Consider the following 23,112-nt stretch of genomic DNA (forward strand, 5'->3'; position numbering starts at 1 on the left):
TGGTGGTGGACAGCGTTCAGGTTTGAATGAATTCCCTAATATTACAGAGGCTCACATTGAGCAAAGGGGATGCCGCAGAAGTCTTGCTCTGTTTGCCCTTGGTCCCATAGAGCGGAATTTTGCCCCCCCAGAATACGCAGGGCAGCCCGAGCGTGGTTGCTCGAGGGAGGATTCTCCAGCAACATGGCTGCTGGTACCTCCTGGGGTACGTTATTTTTTTTAAATTCCACTGCCATGGTATTGAAAGATGGGGGGACGGAGTTGGGGGAGGATTTTAGGATAAGGAAGGGGATGGGTATAGGATGGGCCTCCGGACTCCCTCACTCACCATACGGAATGTGGTCGCACTAGAAGTGCAGCCACTTAGCGTCGGTATTCTGTGAGGGTGTGGTACTTCCCCGGTCGAGCCGGCCCATTCATGCTGCAATACCATATGGTATTACAGCGTGGCTCTACCACCTAAAATCAAATGTAATGTAACGTCTATTCATAAAATAATAAATTTTAAATACAATTTCGTAAGTATAGTTCCTGTCTTAGTGACTGATTATTGGTTACCTTGCCTTTGTTTGCTAATTTATATCCAGTTTGACTGATTGTTATTTAAACTTTTAAATATTATATAACTATGTGTGTATATGTATTTTCATATGTTCGTATTGTATCTGCTACGCCTAACAACTTTTATGTTCTCTGTTTGTATGTATTACTATGAAATGTTGCATGCCAGGGTGGGGTCCTGGTGACTTGTGATACGGGTTCTTCGGATACCCAGTTCAGGCACCAGTGCTCTATGACTTTGATGTATCTATGATATTATTTTAAATGTTGCATTGTCTGTAAAAAGGTTGTGAGATAAATAAATAAACATTATTATTATAGTCAGTTTTGATATAAGTTAAAAATAACCAAATTTTGTTGAAATTATCACAGGAACATTTTAAATGAATATAGTAACGAATCGGAACATTTAAACCATTAATCAATGTATACCCGTTGGACATCAGTAGATTGTCTATAAAGTCGACCATAGGCAGTCAATCATTAATCAGTCAATTATTCTATGTTTATGATTAAAATGAACTATACTTAATACATGTTAACTACTTCATTGACCTAAGAAACTACTCTAATACGTTCATATTAAAAACAGACAAAAGAACGCGACAGGGACATTATTATCATATCAGCCTTTAATTGTCCACTGCTGACCATAAGCCTCCCCCTTGGGGGGGTTTACCTGTAGTTGCTTCGCTTGGTACGCGAATTGGCAACCACAGTTAGACTTTGGAGATGTTTTAAGAGAGACGCTGCTGCCCATCCCTCGCCCTCCCTTAGTCGCCTCTTACGACACCCACGGGAAAGGAAGAGGCGACCTATTCTATGCCGGGACCACATGGCTATGGGGGACATTATACCACGTAAGAATATCAGATACTTAGAAACCAACATGGTATTAATTATAACCTAATTCCCAAGTAGGTACATAGATCACGTGATGGATTCCCATCAACTGCGTTGAATGCACACATGCCCTGTCCTCGGCCTGGCATGCTTATGATGCTAAACCATTAATTAGTTTACATTAGCGTGAGGATTTGTCCACATGTTTAAAATGTTTAAATAAAATTTTCATTTTAACATCAGCTCTATTGTTAAGCGGGGGACTGTGATGAACTGTATTGTACAGCGACCAAGAAAACGAAGACAATGTCTAACATAGAAGATATATCAAAATTATAAATTAACATTCTAAATGTATGGTCATTGCTGTGTGGTCCCGGTATAGAATAAACCACCCCTTCCTTTCTCGTGGGTGTCGTAAGAATCAACTAAAGGTACTAGAATGATGATGATGATCCTAAAAGTAAATCTATAAAAGAGTATATAAAAAAGTATAAAAAAGTTCGCATCGACTGTTCGCCAACAAACTGTAATGGTGTAATAAATTTTTTTCATCATTGGAAAGGAAAAGGCGACCCATTCTATGCCGGGACCACTGGACAATAAACTAATATATATCTAATATAACATATCTACTTAAAAATGCCAAAGAAATCTTTGTCGTGTTAATGTCATTTACCCTTGTCTCTAAAAAAACTGTATCTCCTCCAAAAATTATTCAATTTTAATTTTTTTTTTTACAGCAAGCTAAACAGCGACTGATTTCACGAGCGCTATGACGCTCGTGGCACTTTTAGTTGCAATGCGCACAAGCGCCATGGCGCTCGTCGACACTCAAAGGGTTTTTTGAAGAGTGAAAATGGTATGGTTACCCCGTTTGCGCTAACGGGATACGCTGGCGGAGCGCCAGTGAAGGATGATAGATGAGAATGAAAACGGGCCAGTTAGCCCATCATAATGAATTCATCAGGAATTAACCATGATAGTTTCCAGGGGGAACCGCGAGGAGGTCGACCTGGTTGAGTATATTACTAGCAATGGGATTCTCAGTCTCCATTACTAACAACCTCTTTCCCCCCGCACTCAAAGGGTTAATATTATTTATTATATTTATTATGGAAAATTCCATCCGGATTTGTGTGAGTTGGCAGTGATTAATTATCAATTGGCATTGATAGCTCGAAACCCAAGGGACAGCTAATGTAATAGGGTAACTATTGCATTAGCTGTCCGAGGGTATAGGGATGTCATCAAAAATTCAATGCGGCCAGGGTTGCGAATATTAATTTGATATTTAATAATAAATTACCACGACGGGGCGCGCATAAACGATGGGCATAATCGGAGCCAAAAATTCCCGTTCATGCAAGGTGAAATTGAATTTATTAGCATCCTTTTACCCAACTGTTCTACCAATGAAATTAAACATTTTTCCTAAAGAAACTGTTTCGTTTTATTTATTATTTTTTTCTTCTTATTCTCTTTTTTCTATTCCTTTTTTTTTTATTGTTTGGGATAACTAATAATTTTTCCTAATGAAACTATTTCCTGTTTTATATTTTTGTCTTTTTATTTTTTTTTTTTTAATTTTCCCTATAATCTAGAGAATAGAATACAAATTTAAAGGCTCCCATACGAACACTGCGCGGCTAGCTCTCAAATTACTATATGAAACGCAAATTTTTTTATTGCCAATATTTTTTTAATGTTAAGTAGGTATATACACGCATATTTTTTTTATGCAACTTACAATTGCAAACAAGCTGACGGTCCACCTGATGGAAAGTGGTAACTGTCGCCTATAGACATAATCAGTACCATGGACATAACAGAGTATACTGTTTCGCCCATGATACCCCCCATGCGTTGCCATTCCTGAGGACTCAAGTGTTATTCGTCTGTACCCTATAAATTCACTGCCATATCCCGCTCTTGAAACCGAAACACAGCCATGCAAACACGACTGCTGCATGGTAGAAACACGAATGGGACAGAGATGCCCAACCAAACGACTTTTGTACAAAGTCTCTCTCTGGTAAATATATCTACTTAACATTAATATACTCGTGTTATACCTACTTAACATATATAAGTCATCTCATATCCATATTGTCAGGTCGACCTCCTCATGATCCCATCTGAAAATCATTATTGTTAACTCTTAGTGAATTCTTCATCCTTACCCGTCCATTTTTCAATAGCGGAGAAAGGGTTACAATTCCATATAATTTAGTTTACAAAAGTAAATATAGTACATTTATTAACTATAGGACTATACGGCGCTACGTGACCCATTTCCAGACCTTTTTATTTATTTATAAATAACATATTTATTATTCAATAACGCTGCGTAAGCAGTGACTACTCTAGAGAAATTCGCAGCAGTCGCCACTCGGCAGTTCTGAGGGCTGATTCCCTCTATATGATAAGTAACACTATATAAAACAATTGTCAATCGTATAAAAAAAAATATTATTATGTAACACTATTACTTCCTTATCTCTATGTGAATTAAATACACTTTTCTCTAAATGTCATATCAGCCTCAAACGTGTTGCTAAGTCTATTCCAGCCTTTCCCAAAGTGGGCGCTGCAGCCCTAAAGGAGGCTTTAAGAAACCCAGAAAAAAATAGGGCCGTTGTGATTGATTGATGATTTTTTGATCTTGAGAGGTGATTTTTTGAACTTGAAGTAATAGTAGTTTTTAAGTAGGTGAAAAAACGGGGCGCTAACAAATAATTTATTTTCAAAGTGGGCAGTGGACAAAATAAGTTTGGGAATCCTGGTCTAATCTGTGATGTTCCTAAAAAAATTTTATCGTATCTACTTTTCTATATTAAATAACTAAAATTAAATTAATTATCTTATTTCAAATATCTATCTTCAAACTATCATTATCATATCAGCCTTTGACTGTACACTGTTGAACATAAACCTCCCCTTGGGGGGCTTTGCCAGCAGTTGCCACGCTTGTCAGGCAGATGGGCAACCGCAGTAGGCTTTGGAGATGTTTTAAGAGGGACACTGCTCCCCATCTGTCGCCCTCCCTTAGTCAGCTCTTACGATACCCACGGGACAGGAAGTGGTGGCCTATTCGATGCCGGAACCATACGGTTTTTTCTACTAAACAACGCCAATTTTTTTTTAATGGGTGAAAATGGAATGGTAACCCCGCCTGTGCTATCGGTATACACTGACGGGGCACCAGTGAGGGATATAGGTGAGGATGAAAAGGCAGGTCAGTTAGCCCATCGTGACGAATTCAAGTCACGATAGTTTCCAGGGGGAACCGCGTGGAGGTCGACCTGATAAGGTATATTGATAGCAAAAGGACTACCCTCTCCATTACTAACAATCCCTTCCCCCCAAACAACGCCAATTGTGATTAAGTAGCAAAAGATAAAACTAATTCGTAATAATAAATTTTAAATCATAAATAAGGCATCGTTTCTCAACCGGGGGGTCGTGACCCTTGGGTCGCGTCTATTATAAAAAGGGAGCGCAGTCTGTTAAAAAATAATAAGCCTTCGAAAGATTCGTTTAACGATATTCGATTGTAGCGATGCGCGACTTCACTAATCCGATTACAAATTATTCGACTGAGCAATTCGTTTGGATTATTCGAATAATTCGACTACCAATTTTTGTCAATTTCTAACATTCATTATATTTTATTATTAAACGTATATATAAACTATTAATTCAAATATTATAATTTTATAGTGAGAGGGTCGCAAGACTTTTTACTTAACTTTTTGGCTTTTTCATGGGCCACGACATAAAAATGGTTGAGAAACAATACTCTAGGGTAATACAAAACCATAGGCGCATTTTAAGGTGAGACAGGCTCACTACCAGATTGAAAAAAAACAAAACATGTAAAAAATGTAGTTTAACATCAAATATCGTGCAATTTTCTACCGCAAACTCTGAACAAGATACGTAACCAGGGGGCCAGTTACGTCACCGTGTGTTAAATAAGTGTGTTTATTTTCATACAAGTTTATTATTCCCCAATGATATTTATAACAACGGAACGAGTATAGGCCCGTCCAGCGCCAAAACCCATTAAATATGAATTACAACTGTCTATCGTCTAGTTATTTACGTGTCTTAAAACAAAATATTAAAACTATTTATGAAAGAAGAAATTTCAATTCGCTATAAAGTTTTTGAATCAATGTTATAAAACACAAACACAACACAAAGTGTCTAACAGACAATAAACATAGAAACCTGTTTTTGCTCTTTTCACTTAAGACCGTAAAATAGAGGCATAGAAATAATAAATAACCGAATTATTTTTATGATGATTTCATATATACTACCTAGGTGTGCGTGTGTGTGCGTGTGTGTGCGTGTGTGTGCGTGTGTGTGCGTGTGTGTGCGTGTGTGTGCGTGTGTGTGCGTGTGTGTGCGTGTGTGTGCGTGTGTGTGCGTGTGTGTGCGTGCGTGCGTGTGTGCGTGCGTGCGTGTGTGTGTGTGTGCGTGTGTGTGAGTGTGAGTGTGTGTGTGTGCGTGTGTGTGTGTGTGTGTGTGTGTGTGTGTGTGTGTGTGTGTGTGTGCGTGTGTGTGTGTGTGTGTGTGTGTGTGTGTGTGTGTGTGTGTGTGTGTGTGGTCACATGATCCTTGGTAGTTAAAATAATTATACGAATATAAATATATACACAACTATATTTGACATAAATCACTATATTTTTCATGTTTATTATAGTCAATACCTACACAAAGGATTGACATTTTCTATCCAAACCGTATTTGTAAGCCGTGTATTTATTTGCGCAACACTTGTGCATGCAATTTTTAGGGTTTTATTATAGTCGGTCCAAAATCCAACATCCAGCGATATAACTCACACACATACACATGAGGTAAATATAAAGGGAAATTTCGTTAGCACACAATATGTCCCTCTTGCGTACCAAAGCGATTAAACTTTGAATTTTTCTCACCACAATAATGTCAGGATCCACCAAATGCACTTTTAGAGACGTTGTTCTGCTTCTACGTTGGTTCGTGTATTGATTTTCTGCTGCTTCTGAACATTTTTTTTTTTTTGATGAGTGAAAATGGTATGGTAAGTTAGCGTATCCCGATTCGCGATTCGGATTCGATTCGGATTCGCTGGCGGAACACCAGTGAAGGGTGATAGATGAGAATGCAAAAACTAGATTAAAATATATTATATACAAGTAGATAAAATAATATACCTTTATTCATCAAGATTAACCATGATAGACATTGTACAAAAGTCGTTTGGGGAACCGCTTGTGTTTCTACCGTCGACCTGGTTGGGCTGTATATTGTTTTACAATGGGATTTCAGGGTACAAAGGTATCTCCGTAATTCTCAAGAACAATGCATTGGGCCTATTATGAAATATATTTGAAATTGTTAATTTTATAAAGTCCATAAGTGAATACTTATAACATGCATGAAAAGATTAAGAATACAATAGAATTTTATTGAAATGTGTACATATAGCAGTAAATATTGCTTTGAGTTTAACATCAGTATCAACAGCGTGATATCCTATTGAACATCTATTTTGGAATAGGTAATTAACAATTATGTATTAATAAAACATTTCAATACTCTGAAATATTATATAACTTTTAAATAAAATTAATATAATAGAGAGTAATCAAAATCAAATTATATAAATATAATAATATTCATACATTTTTTAATTAATATTTCAGGTTTTTTAATAGATGATATATTATAGGAGCACCAGTGAAGAATATTAGGTGAGGATGTAAGGAGGTCAGTTGACCCATCGTGATGAATACAACAACAATAGGGATAATGCTAATGTGATTATTCCACGTGGAGGGTGCACAGATAGGGTAAATTGTTAACAATGGGGTTACTAATCCCCATTACTGACAATCCCTTCTCTCTCTTAAATTGTAGGTTATGGATATTCTTTTTTTTTTTTTAATGAGCAAACTGTCCTACGCACAGCACGTATCAGTAGGGGTAAGGGATTATTAGTAATGGGGTCTATTAAACCCATTGCTAACAATATACCCTATAAGGTCAACCTCCACGCAGTTCCCCTGGAAACCATCATGGTTAATACTAGTTGAATTCGTCACGATGGGCTAACTGACCTGCTTTCATCCTCATCTGTCATCTCTCACCGGTGCCCTGCCAGTGAATACCGATAGCGCAGGCGGGATTACCCTACCATTATCACCCATTAAAAAAGCACATATGAGTATTTACTACTGTTTATTTTTTACAACACAGGGGGCAAACGAACATGCGGCATGTAGGCATGAGTAATATGGATAACGTACCGATATACGTACGTATTATTATTATATATATATTAATGCTAAATACATTGAGATAATTCAACTGGTATTATATTAACATCATGAAAAAAAAAGTTTTTTTTTTTTTAATTTACACTTGGTGTTATTAATAGTATTATTAGACTAGTATTGTTATTATATTGTAACTAAAATATGATAGGTATATATTAGTATATTGGATATTGATATAGGGGTAAGAAATATATAGCATACTAGCGGTCCGTCCTAGCTTAGGACGGGTGGACATTTCTACATTTTAAAAAGTAATTATTGTGACATAACGATAATAGTTGGACATATAGTGTCCTGAAATTTTTTGTAGTTATTGATATTTTCTTCAATATTGTAGAACATACTTTTGTTCTATCACCAATAGTTTCCGAAGCCCACGCGACTAAAGATATTTTATAGCATTTTTTGTACACCTTGAGTTACGTTACTAAAGTTTTAGTAAGGATCCCTAATCTTTTATAGCAATAAATATAGCCTATGCTACTCAGAGTGAATGTAGCTTTCTAATGGTGAAAGAATTTTTGAAATCGGCAAAGTAGTTTTTGAGTTTATTCATTACAAACATACAATCACACAAAAATAAAAATCTTTCCTCTTTCTAATATTAGTGTAGATTTCCCACCCCTAGTACAGTGGGAATTTTGTGGATTATTATAATGATAATGAAAGGTACATAAATTGTATAGGTATCTACTGAAAGATTTCTAGTTAATTTATCTCAGAGCTTTCATCGAAGTAAAAAATGTCATTCGCCTACGTATATTAGAAAAACAAATGCCAAGAGGAGCAACGTAAGAAATAATGGAAACCGGACCAACAACGAGATTTATTAAGGAAGGCAAAAATATAAAAAAAGACCATTAATTATCTGGTTTTGTTTTGACTTCGTTCCTCACTACTATTACTTCTCACACGCTGTACTATTACCATTTCGTAGATTTTGTCCTAGTTTATATATCATCTTGAATCCTTAAAACGGACAAACTAAGTATTACATATACCCGCAAACTACATATCTACAAATATTTAACTATATAGATAATTTTGGCTTCGTTACGTCGTACCTATTTGAAAAATTCTTTTTGCATTTGATATCTTATTTCTTGTAAAAGATTGTATAGGCCAGGAGTTCCTAAACTTTAAGATAACAGAACGCCAAAAAAAATCCTTTTATTTTATAGAACCCTATATCAAATGATTACGAATCAAAAACACTGAAAATTAAATAGAAAGAAAATTAAACAAAAGCTTTTGTTAGAAATATTTAAAAAGTATAGCATTTTATAGTTTCTTTTAATTTTTAATGTGAAGAATAAAATGTTTCACTTTATAAATAATTTTGCGAAACCCTAGTAATTTTTTACGGAATCCCTAGGTTCCGTGGAAACCATTTTAGGCATTGTTGGTATAGGCTATTCAATATTACAATACAATATATCTAATTGTTTATATTATGTTGCAAAGATTAATTTTCATACTCGGAAGTTATTGGTTTTTAGACATTAGATATAAATTAGATATACTTACACAAATTTACACTTCATTTATGCCTTACATAAATTCAGAAAATAAAACTCTCACTCACACAAAACGCGACCATTTGAAAACGTAACACAAGAAATTATTCTTGACAAGAGTGCGCCCTCTGAATATCAAGTAAAATGGTGAGAACTTGGAGTGAAAGTAAGACGTTCCCTGACGTTCCTTTAGAGTAAATGTACGTCTACCGTTTTATAACAATAATAGTATTTATATATTATTTTATATTTCAGTCGTAAGTTTATCACATATACCAAATTGGTGTAAACATAATATTTTGACAAATAATAAACATATAAATTATCTAATACTTATTAACTTTCTTGTGACAGCGAATATCATCAGGCCAGCGTTACTAGATGTGTTTTTTTATTTCTACCTAAGATTCAAAAAAATTTTCTCCAAATCCATACGATTTCCTTCACTTTTACCTAAATATAACAAGATCACTTGTATCGGTTTTCACTTCATTTTACCACGTAACCACTAGTCGAACGACGCACGAATAGAACACCAATTCCTACACCGATTTCATTCCCTCATACTACTACAAATGAAGCCGTATATTTTGTGAATCTATATATAAACGATTTACAAATATCAAAACTCTCGCAAAAACTCACCCAAACATCCATTATATTTTTCTCCAACAATTCCGTTTCCCAAAAACTTCGCCAACAAAAAAAAAATTACACGACATTGTGAAAAAGATAACCAATCTGGTAACGTTGCATCAGCCATTAAATTCGTCCTGTATAATGTTAAATTCTTTTCTGTCTTCCAAACCTTGCCTCCCGCCTTGATAAATTAGAATATTGCTAATAGAGACTAGACCACTATGTCATATATAAAATATATATAATAGTTTTAAAAGTGCTTGAAGCAGAGACATGATAGAGGCCTTTGGCATTCGGTTCTCTCAAAACTACTTTTACTCTAATCAACCCGCAAGGACCTTTTAGTGAAGATATATAAAAGCAGATCAATATTACCCAATCAAGAAAACATGAATTGGTAACCTCCTTCTTTTAAAGCCGGTAAAAAATTAATGAGATGAAGACGGCGCTTTCGCTCAGGGGAGAATAGTAACCCACTTTTATTTTATGGTTGTTGCTTGTTCAGCCGATAGGAATGCGTACCAAGATAAGCAATTTCCCCAAGTCGGATAACATTGTAGCTCCTCCAATTGTGGTATTTTATGAGTTTATTTCTTAGATAAATAAGAATAAGAGACAGTCAAACTGATTGCATATTGGCCCTGAATATTTATTTATTTATTTATACTTTTGCACACACTAGAACATGTCCACAGGACGGACTTAATGCCTGATGGTATTCTCTACCAGTCTAACGTTACGCTAAACAGAGAGAGTAAATGGCGGTGCATAGATTTAAAAAAAATTAAATTAAATAAATATTATATAAATATAGGATTGTTATATACTACGATAAATGTAGGATTATATTGTGATAAATGTAAAATTGTTTAAAAAAATTATCAACTAGGAATTTCGCCCCGCATCGATTCATTTTGCAGTCTTTTTCGTCTCATTTTGCGTTTGAATTTATTATTAATTTAATGGTAAAACTTCTAAATATATGTAGTAAGTACCATAGACGTATTTAAAGAGAGAAATGGTGGATAGGTCATGCCCGTCCCATAATTGTGTAACCCACCGTAGGATGAGAACGATATCTGAAAGTAGATATACGCCTTTTATGTGGGGCCGGCCCTCCTCTTGGCAAATAATTTTAATACACCAGTTGATCAGTGCCCAATAATCTAAAATTCCTGTATTTTCAGTAATAGTGGCAATGAAACAAAAACAAAGTCTAAAGACACTACGCCAACGATTTTTACAGAAGCACCTAAATAAAAACTCACAACTGTCAACATCTTTTTAACTAATAGCTAATTTATTAATTTCATTACAATAAATGAGATCGTGAGATTTACATAAATACTCAAAACTTTATTAATTATGGTGAAACAGCAAACAAGCTGACCGCCCACCTTTTTTTTATGCAACTTAGAATGATAAACACGCTGACGACTCACCTGATGGAAAGCGATAACTGACGCCTATAGACATGAGCAGTACCAGACGAATGGACATAACAGAGTATACTGTTTCGCCCATGATACCCCCCCATGCGTTATCATTCTTAAGGACTCAGGTGTTATTCCTCTGTACCCAGTAAATTCACTACCATATCTCAACCGTCAAACCGAAATGCACAGCCATGTTAACACAACTGCTTCACGTTAGAAACACGAATAGGACAGAGGTGCCCAAGCACAAAGCTACTTTTGTACAAAGTCACCCTTTTGCACTTGATGGAAAGAGTCACTTATAAGCATAAATAATATCATAATCATCACAGATTACACCGTGATATCCATGGTACCCCATTGCGTGGTCATTTCATTATATTATGCGGCCATACCCTGTAATTTTATTGTCATATACCCTTCGACAGATAACTTTTTTACAAAAAAATCTCCATCTGATAATCTGATATGACAAGCCACTCTTTCACTATACCCACTATTCATTTTAACTGTAGGTGAAATTGCTCTTACATCTTACACTTTCGTTTTGTGGTTTTGCAATAAAATATTCAAGGTGAAGCGTTTTATTGTAACACTACCGCAAATACCTATCTATATTCTTGAGGATTTTCAGCTTACGTTTATAGTTTGGGTGTACTTCTCTTATGTAAATGTGCTATATATCTACAAGTTATATCTAAATATATTCTTTGCAATTGTCTGATGAAATTGAAGTCTTTCATCATTAGATTTTATTTTAATTAAGACTATATTATTGTTGTCTTCTTATATAGCATTAGACACTTTTTCTTTTAATAATGAAAAGTTTAGCTAATTTAAGCTTTTTTTTCTGTTAATTACAGTCTATAGGTAAGCAACTGTACTCATATCAGTTGTTTTTTAATTAGTATTTGTTTATTTTGTTTGTCGATTAAAAAAATACTGTGATTAAATATTTAATAAATATTTTAATGCGTTACCTTGCATTTGAGAATCTCACCGTACCGAGTAGTCGAAAGTATTTTTCGACCTAATTTTAATTTTGGTACCAAATAGACACTTAATTACATCAGAATTGGTCGAAAGGAGCCTGAGAAAAATTTGCATAGTATTATCTTATGCGAGTACAAAGTAAATGGGCCCTAGGGAACAATAAAAAGATATCCAAGTTGGCCTATACGCAGAAAACAGCTATGTAGTCTGCTTGAATAGAAATTAATTAAAATGTAAATAAACGATTAATTAATCCAAACATAGACAGTTTGCTAATGTCTAATATTATAATTTTCATCAGAGCATGACTTTGTACAAAAATCGATTCCTTGGGTACCTCTGTCCCATTCATGTTCTTATCATTAAGCAGTTGTATGGCTGTGTTTCGGTTTGAAGGGTAATGAATTTATAGGGTACAGAGGAATAACATCTGAGTCCTCAGATAACGGTAACGCATATGGGGTATCATGGGCGAAACAGTAAACTCTGTTATGTCCATCAATCTGGTACTGGTGGTGTCTATAGACGACGACGAAGGTTACCATTTTCCATCAGGCCGTCGGCTTGTTTGTCATTCTATGTTGCATAATAATAGTACAAATAAAAAATCTGTTATAATTAAATGAATTTTTTATTTCTTACTAATTTCATTTAATAATAATAGTGTCTTATCCCAACCAGTCTAGAACAATACCTCAGAGAGTAGGAATTCCAAGGCAGCTCTTTTCCGGAAAATATGCAAAATGCCTTTACTTTTGGATACTGCCCGCGTAGTTCTTTATCCTCGGTTAGTTTGCCATCTCCCCTCCTTAAGAGGGTTATCAACAATTTTTGGTAAATTTTTTTTTAGTTTTATTTTAAATTTAAAACAGACTATATTTGTAACTAGCAATGTATAAATTGGGAATGTTGTTCGCAGCATGCGTGGAGGAGGAATGCATCGACTGGGAGGGCAAGTCAGTGCCACACGGGCTACTGTACGTGCCCGGGCCGGGCGTCTGCTCGCTCTGTGTCTGCTACCACTCTGAGCCCATGTGGTGCAAGGCCATATATTGTGATCCGCCTTATGTGAGTATTCCATTGTTATTATTTTATTGATAACCTCCATGACGAGGGGGGATTGTTAGTAATGCGGACTGCCAGTCTCATTGCTAGCAATATATTCTGTCAGGTCTTTTTTTTTTATACAACTTAGAATGGCAAACAAGCTAACGGCCCACCTGACGGAAAGTGGTAACCGTCGCCTGTAGACATGAGCAGTATCATGAACATATATACTTTCCATCAGGTGGGCCGTCAGCTTGTTTGCCACTCTAAGTCGTATAAAAAAAATATATAAAGACAGATTAACCGATAACTGATAAGAAAAGTAGGCATTTCAAATTATAAGTAGCCGGCTACTTTTTTAAAGAAATAATGGAATAGTTATTCCACCAGTGCTATTGATACAAGCTGTTGGGGTACCAGTAAGGCATAGAGTTATTACTCTATGCCTCACTAATGCCCCAATAACATGGACAGCATATTATAAAAATAGGCATGGATGAAAGCAGATAATTTGGCCTATCATGGCGGATTCACCAAGAAAATTATCCAAAATGTTTTCCAAGGAGAATCGACTAGAGGTCGACCTAACATGTATATTGCTAGTAAGCCATTAGTCTCTGTTATTAACTATCTCTTCCCCCTAATAGCCGCCTGCTGGAATGTGCCGCCCACTGTACCCTCATGTATAACGAGTCTTAATAACCGAGATGCTATATCTCTAATCAAAGAAAGACTGGCCACGTTATACTTCAGACTAAAACAAGAAACCCAATAATGTATATCTGCTTAATTTAGATTACCACTACCATCAAATTAAAGTGTTCCTTCTTTAAACTTTAACTTCTAAAAAAATATATTTAAAAAACCAATGACTTGCCATAAAATATTTTAAATGTATATCGGAAAATACAATCCCAAAGACATTCCGCTGTGATTTATTAGTACCTAATACTCGGTACTTTAAATATAGAGCTATAAAATAACCACATAAAAAACAGGGTCACTCGTAATAATTTATCATGTTTTTAACTTGCCAAATGTGGGCTGAAATAACCGTTGCCAAGTATTGAATGGTACAATATATTTAAAATATTCCATTTATTAAGGCACTTAATTGCCCTAAGAAGTAATTAATGCAATAATCAATAAATATATACTCAGTGTATAATTCTAATTTGAAGACATCTCTAACATAACTCTCTCACCAGAGGAAGACTTTGTACAAAAGTCGATTGCTTGAGTACCTTTGTCCCATTAGTGTTTCAACCGTGAAGCAGTTGTGTTTGCATAGCTGTGTTTCGGTTTGAAAGGTGGGATATGGCGTGAATTTACTGGGTACGGAGGAATAACACCTGAGTCCTCAGGAATGGCAACGCATGGGGGGTATCATGGGCGAAACAGTATACTCTGTTATGTCCATGGCACTGCTCATGTCTATAGGCGACGGTTACCACTTTCCATCAGGTGGGCCGTCAGCTTGTTTGCTATTCTAAGTTGTATAAAAAAAAAACATATAAATAAAGAGTAAAAAAATATAAAATTTTGAAACAATATCAAAATGTATTTATCATACATAACCTATATCCAAACAGAAATAAGATAAACCTCAAATATAGAGAAATGCAATGCAATAAGCAACTCATGTATAATACAATCCTTAAACCGATATGGACCTATAGGCCCCAATCGTAGGGTTCTGCAAGTACTTCTAACATATATAAAATTTTAAGAACCCAGAACTATATCTTAAAGCAAAAATGCAACGCACCCTGGTTTATTCGTAATTCAGAGGTTTATAAAATTCTCCAAACCAAGTATGTTTGTTACTCAACCATTTTATGTCACGACCCACGAAAAAGCCAACAAGTTCAGTAAAAAGTCTTGCGACCCTATCACTATAAAATTATAATAATATTTTAATTAAGTAGTCATTTTCTTGTGCCCAATGCTACCACACCACTAATTTAACAATAGGTGACAATCCAGCAATCGGATTAACTTTGCTATGTTTGTGCCGACTCGTACATGAACGAATAGCATTAGTAATCGAGTGATTTAAAAATCATTCGGATAGTCCGAATATTATTTAATTAATAATAATAATTCGAATAATTCATAATCGGATTAGTAAAGTCGCACATCGCTACGTTAAACGAATCTTTCGAGGTCTTATTATTTTTCAACAGAATACGACCCTCTTTAATAACATACGCGGACCCCCCGATTGAGAAACAATGGCGTTGGGAATGCGAACAATGGGACCCATCGTCAATGAAGGTAAATGGGATCCATTCTATTTAAGTGTTTGCCATGTATGTCATTATCAATATTGTCAAATAAAATCTAATTATCTTCTCGTTTGTTTGCAGTTTTGTAAAAACTTCCGCGTCGGGGAACGATGTTGCGAATTCGAGTGCCTAGATCCGCCCGGCGAGGACACCAGGTAAAAAATATTTATATTATACTTATTTTACGCATTTTGAAATGCCAAACAAAATGACAGACAGATCTAATGGTAGTGGACAGTGATAACTTCACCATGGACCTCAAAATATACTGACCCCCATGGTACCCCTTAGGTGTGACCTGCAGGTCTACTCTTGAATTCAATATCAATATCGATCCAATATATTGCCAATGACTATTTTATACTGCACTCATGAAACAACAGTTAGGGATTAGGTGGGAAATGAAATCGGTTTGCATTGACGATTCATACTCATCTATCTTTTAGAACCATATGGAACCATTATGTCGCTAGCGTTGCAATTCGAGAGTGCAAAACGTCTCAATTTCAATATCGATTTACCGATTGGAATTTATTTCAAGAGTAACCCTACTGTTCTTTATTCTTTATTGAACACAAAACATACTGTTAATCACAATTCATTATAAACATAATGTACAAAGGCGAGCATATCTCTAATAAGAGATTTCTTCCAGCAAAACCTTTTCATGTACATTGTATTATTTTAAAAATTTCATTTTCGAAATAGGTTGACAACACGATCGACGATTTCGGTAACCTTAGTAATGTTAATATAATAAAATTGTAACTAAACGATATCTATACACGAAAGATATTAAAAATAACTATGTATGGGGTTTTAATAGGAACAACAGTGGCCAACACAATTTTTAGAAATTTTGTCTGATTGAAATTTGCCCATGAGCTTAGATGTTAACTGGATATTTATATATCTTCACACTAAGTTCCTTACGAGGTAGGCAGTGAAATCGAGTGCCAAAAGTTCTTCTTCTATCTATTATGAAGCAACGTCTTTTTCCTTAATTTTTTATTTCTTCACTGCAGATACCGCGAGCGGCAGCGTCTTCGGGCACTGATCTTAGCAGGGAACTCGTCAGCACCACACGTTGCCCCGTCGTTGGAACTTAAAGCCGGCATCTCTCTTCTAGCTGTTGCCGTCGTCAGATTCGTATGAGACCAGCTATAGAATAACAAATGTGATTCACAATTCTATGATCTTTAAACCAACTGAAAATAAAAAGACGTGTTCAGCAAACTCGCAAAATGTGAACGAAATAATTGGCAGTCTTGAAACTTTATGTCTATATAAACTTCCAGCGCTTATCTCAAATTTATGATAAGTCTGAATACAAAAATCATTTCTTCGAGATATCCACGTCCCTCATAAAATCTTGAAACCTCATCAAAGTACATAATTTAGAAACGAGAATATTTTTTTAATAAAGTACGTAACGCTAAGATGTCACAACATACCACTAAAGCTCTGTATTGATCTTCAAATTAAAGACGTAGTTTCAAGCTATTATTTAAGTACATATCCAGAAATTAGAATATTTCTGTCAGTTTTTATTAATTATATTTATAGGGCTGTGTATAATGGGGATGTATATGATTTGTACAAACGACATTTGTACAAAGTCTCCCTCTAGTACCTACTTTGTTTACCTGTTACCTCTTTCTTTGTATTACATAGCATCGTATTGCTAAATCTATAAAACTAATATTACAAAGAGGAAAGATTTGACTGTTTGTTTCTAATGGATAAACTTAAAAACTAATTAATTGATTTTAAAAAATCTTTTACCTGTAGTAAGCTACATATTCAGCGAATAAGAGAGGCTATACATTATTTTCGAAAATTGTATCTACCTATGAGAAGCCCGGCCGGATCACTAATATTTTATGTGATTTATTTTCAAAGGAATATTTACCCACTTAAGTATGTTTTTTTGGCCGCCATTTTGGAATTTTTTTTTTAAATTCTATCTGCCTGTGAAACCGCGGGCTTTCAAAAGAATATTTATCCACTTAACTGTTGTCTGAATAAGTAAATATTATTATTATATAATGAAATGACAAAAAGCAGATTAACTAACATTTTTTGGTCGCCATGTTGGAGCCATTTAATTTATAGACAAGTATAGAATTTCACATCTTATATTCTATGATTCAGTGCCATTTATGTATTAAAACCAAAGGCCTAGTGTACTAGTCGCCGACGGAGTCAAATAATATTCGGACCAATTTTAAGTAAACGAGTAGCGTATTTTTTTGGTGGAATTGGTTTTATCGTGTTCCGTAGTTTGTCATTTTTATTTTAAATGTCCATGTTTAGAGTGATTGATAAAAAGGCTTAAAATATTTTAGGATCGCAACTATTAGATTTTATTCATTCATGCAAATCTTCCTGATAAAAAAGAGCATTATAAATGAATACGACACACTGTGTCGACTTGTATGTACTTATTCTATGGTCATCAAAATATACGGCACAATTTACTTTCAGGCTTCAGTACATTGATCCTCATTGAACGACAAATTAATACTGGCTGATACGAGTATATATGAAAAAATATTAAATCTTTCCTAAAATATTTTAAGCATAGATATCTATACCAAATGATATTGAGAAAAATAAAAAAGAGGTTGAGCTAATTAGTAATACCTTTGATTTAAATGAGAGCTATCATTTATACATTTTAATTATCTTAAACATTAATTACGCTCATGCTAGAAGTCCTTTCTTATTTTTCTAAATATTCCATTTAAATTCAGCAAAAATTTAGAATTATACATAAGTATAGGTATATTTTAATGCAAATAGCATACCGTGATTACTTATCTAATACTTCTCACTTCTTTAATATTACCTATTTCACGTAGTTAGATACACTTACAAATGTAGCTTTAAATTTACAGTCATAATGTAACGATGATGAAAATATTGTCATCGGCGTCTACTTAGAATTGTAAAATAGTACGAAACGTTACAGTTAATGGATTAATCTAATCATGGGACGAATAAATTACATTCGCATATAATATTCGAAATTATTTATAATACACGTGGTATATCGCTTCATTTAATATACAGTAAATATATTATAAGCACCATCGTATCGTATCAACCGTTAAGTGCCCATTGCTGAACATAGGCCTCCCCCATAAGAGGGGTTTTGCCAGTAATTGCCATGCTTGGCACGAGTTGGCAACCGCAGTTAGGATTATGGTGATGTTTTAAGAGGAACGCTGTTGCCCATCTATCGACCATTAAGTTCCTTTAGTCACGTCTTACGACACCCACGAGAAAGAAAGACGTAGCCTATGTAAATTTATGCCGGGATCACACGGCATATATTTATTTATTACTGAAAAATAACTACAATATAGTAGCCCAAAATTTCCATAATATTATCAAAATAAGTGGCAAACAAAATCAGTCAGAAAGCACGAGTGTCAGATAGCTCTGCGGTTGGCGGTAAGTAGTGGCATAAAGTTATTGGTAACACAGACTTGTCACTCACACGTTACATTTTTTATATAGATATGTACTGTTAACGATACAGTACCTTATTATAAAAAATAATGTGCATTCCTATAAAAATATCTATCATCGTACAAAATTTCTTACAGGGTAGGTTACATTACATACATATCATCCATTCACAATTGCTTCATCCACTTTCAAAACTCGTCTCATGTATGAAAATGTGAAAGTGATTGCCTCTTGATGCCTTTACAACATAACCAATCGTCATTAACTGTAGTATACATGTAGTATTTGGGATGATAAACATATAGGCTACTTTTTAATTCGATCAATCAATATATTCAAGTCACGCAAAATCACAATAAATAAAAACGGTTAATCGTAATGGCGGTTAAGTAATAAACGTATTGTTATGTTTATATGTGAATATTATACGGTTAAGGCGATAAATTCAAAATCACAAGGTATGCGCAACTGCAATGACTAAATGACAGGGAATAGTAAAATTAGGACTTATAGATAGAATAAACAAGGAAATCTGATTGTGGCACCAGTTGTTGGACTGTTGCGAGACAAAAGCATCTTTGATGCGTATCAAATGTAAAGATACGTTCAAAAGAAGAATACCAAAGACCAAGGAAAAATTTGAAGTCCATAACCTGAGTCCATAATCTCATTTCATACGGGAGATGTCATCATTCAATAAATACGTTAATTTTTACACAACTGCCTAAAAAAAGAGTGCCCTGGTTTCAGGGTTCATGTATGTACCTATGTAAGTTTTTAATTGTACAATAATTTCTAAATGCCTAAACAAATTTCGATATATGGGATATATTCTTTAAATCCCGTTTCCAGGTGATACTGGCTATATGTTTTTTAAATAGTTATCACCAAAAAAAAACTATTTAAAAAAAAATTATTGCTCTTTTAGTTTGAGAAGCAAAATGTACTTATTAGTTTTTATAAATATATAAAATCGAACTTTATTTTATCGTCATTAAGTTCAATTTCATTATCCAAAAATGAAACGTCGTATGTGGAGTATAGTTCGGTACCTACATATACCAACATGATTAATTACTTCTAAAAAAAAATATCGCGTGACCACACTCTCATTAAGTTGGCATTTCTCAAAAGAGCATGCGACGGTGCTCCCTTGAATGACAATAAATAGCACGCAACGCAACGAATATTTTATGCGAATACAATTATATAAACACCTTTATGGCGGATTAGAAATGTTTCATTACATTGAATTCTATAGGCATTCGATAGATAGAAAATAATATAGTTTAGTTAGGAAATCTTATTAGGTGATAATATTGGGACGAGCCTCCGCTCAATGAAAGTGAAGACGTAAGGGAACACGACAAGATAAAATTTTAAATATGTACTTAAATTTGTCCAGCTCAATAAATAAAGTTAGTAGAATGAAATTTTGGATGCGTCCATTTTAAAAATTAACTTGACGAAGAAACCACTTTGAAAAAAGTATTTATCTAAGCATCTTTTTATCTAATCTTTTTTCCTGTGATGTATTAAATTTTTTTTAATCGACATACAGATACAGACTTAAATACATTTACCTACTGTTTTCAAAGAAAGTTAATATAATTAAAATATAAAATGATATTTATGCTTACCTTTAATAAAATATATTATTGCCAAACCGATCAAGTGAAATGTTTCTGAAGTTTATAATGCATTTCCCTTTTCTCCCTATGCACTATCTACATAATATTAAAACTTACACGAGATTAAAAGAATTGTATGTGATATTTTGCCGGTTGTCATATATTTTGCAAATATAATTAAGATTGACAGCTTTAATAATTAGATATAAGATGCCAAGTTACCTTTAAAATAAGTGATCCAGTGTAATAAAATTACAGATCCTTTTAAAAGTGAAGTTTAATGCACTTGTATAAAGATATAGAAGCATTTCTTTCAAATGTTTCTATTTTGCATCTAATAATAAATAATATTATTTATGCTTTGTTCCCAATATGACTTATTTCAACATTGTTTTTATGTGAAACATTTTGTACAAAAGCCTTTGAAATTGGACCAATTGTTGAGATACTTAAATAAAATATTGTATAGTATTAGTTACATAATAATTATATAACAGTGAATCCACTTTCATGGGCTTAATTAAAAAGAACTGAAATAATTTTGCTTGTCTTTTACAAAATGACAATTGTAATTTTGGTAGTACCTACCATTATTAAGAGAATAACATTATAAGTCCAAATAGGTCTTTATGGATTGAACAATAATTACTATTGTATATATAGGTACTGTATGCATATAATTACCATTTATTTAGCTTATAATAAATCTTATCACAAAAACTATATAGACTTTTATTTGTTCCTTGAAATAATAAAATCGTTTTATTACATTTTAGCATGTATATAGTGGTGAATTCTTAGAATCCTTTCATAGTGACTGTGAAAATACAGTCATAGCTGCAGTAGTTACAGAGTTCCATCATATTAATAGATAATAAAATAAAAAATACAGAACATAGAACCTGCCCTTTTTTAAAGTAGGTTAAATAGTAATTATATTGTATTTTTCTCTTAATTTAAATATTTACAAAGTGACTTTTACAAAATATCTTATTTTAACTTATATTGCTAATTCAAACTGAAAATTATATTTTATTTAATATTATCAATCTGTACTGACTCTATACATATTTTTTTTTTTAAATCAATTAAGTGTTTTTTGAGTTTATCCATTCCGATTTTAAATTATACAATCAATTTAGACATGAACAGTTTACTAAAGTAGGTATTTAAAATTCAGACAAAGTAGCAATTTGTACAATTTATTAAAAATGACAACATTGTATCTTAGATTTAAACAACTGGAATGATTCAATCACCACCTAAGTCCTTTCTCATGTAAGTCTTTTTTAGCCTCAAGTATTTCCTGTTGAAGCTCTTTGGCTGCATCTTCACAATTATTAAATGTAAAAACACGATAAAGAATAACAGTGGGTGCATATATGGCAAACAATACAATAAATATTAAAGGCGAAAATAATATTAATGTCATATTATTTTCTATTGCGGGATGCTTCACGTATCCTCCTACTAAAGAGTACCATACAGCAAACACCGCTGAGATGACTGATATCCACTCTATTAGCTTAGTCATGGTTCTGAAATCAGAAATAAATGTTTTTTAATGAAAAAATAAAAAAAATTATCTCTTCAGATTTAAATGATAATTATTGATACCTTGTTTACAAATTTTGTTCTTTTAAAAGATATAAATAACATATAAATACTAATGGAATGCTGGTAGTTAGTAATATTTTATCTAATTATCCCATAAGACAGTGCATATTAAAGATTTAACACAATAAAGAAATATTGCATTATTCACTGCACAACCAACTATTTATAATTTATAACCAAACCCAAAACGAAAATTTAAGATTTTTGTTTCAATATTTCTAAAACAAAAATATTAATGAATCAACACGAACTGTGAATATGTCAATAATGTCAAGTTGATATTAGATGACACTAGATTATTAGTTGAATTCGTTGTTGATACAAAGACTGCAGCAAAAGTATATTATTATACAGCCATTTCTAATATTTTTCTCGTTTAGTTTTATTTTAATCAAGATATGATATATATTAAGCTTTTAGCAGTTACCTACTATTAAATCATTGATCTTTTATTATTCTCCAAAATCAAAAATAATTTAAATTTATATTTTATAATTCTTTATCTACGGTTATTCATTTCTTTGTTGGTTACTTCTAATTCTAATTGTAAATAAATTTTAATTAAAGCAATCATTCATTTCTTTTTTATAATAATTCACAATGGTAATTATTTCCCCATAAACACTTTTGTTACATATGTTCGACTCAAAAAATAAAATGTATGGTAGTTTTTTGTTTAAGAATAAATATCTACCTATTTCCGGTATGACGTATAGCAATTAATTATA

At 33.5% G+C, this 23,112-nt stretch overlaps 1 protein-coding gene across 1 annotated transcript in view; it reads left to right on the forward strand.

Annotated features, from left to right (window-relative positions):
• Nucleotides 1-17,015, forward strand: part of LOC113510764 (uncharacterized) — a 41,117-nt gene extending 24,102 nt beyond the window's left edge. The window contains exons 2-4 of the mRNA XM_026894299.3: nt 13,244-13,392; nt 15,741-15,814; nt 16,685-17,015. Of these exons, the coding sequence (XP_026750100.2) occupies nt 13,244-13,392; nt 15,741-15,814; nt 16,685-16,814 (353 nt within the window). The 3' untranslated portion in view covers nt 16,815-17,015. The remainder of the gene's footprint in view (nt 1-13,243; nt 13,393-15,740; nt 15,815-16,684) is intronic.
• Nucleotides 17,016-23,112: the final 6,097 nt, after the last annotated feature.

This window comes from Galleria mellonella, unplaced genomic scaffold (genome assembly GCF_026898425.1).
Source record: "Galleria mellonella isolate WM207_F2 unplaced genomic scaffold, CSIRO_AGI_GalMel_v1 utg905, whole genome shotgun sequence".
NCBI lineage: Eukaryota > Metazoa > Arthropoda > Insecta > Lepidoptera > Pyralidae > Galleria > Galleria mellonella.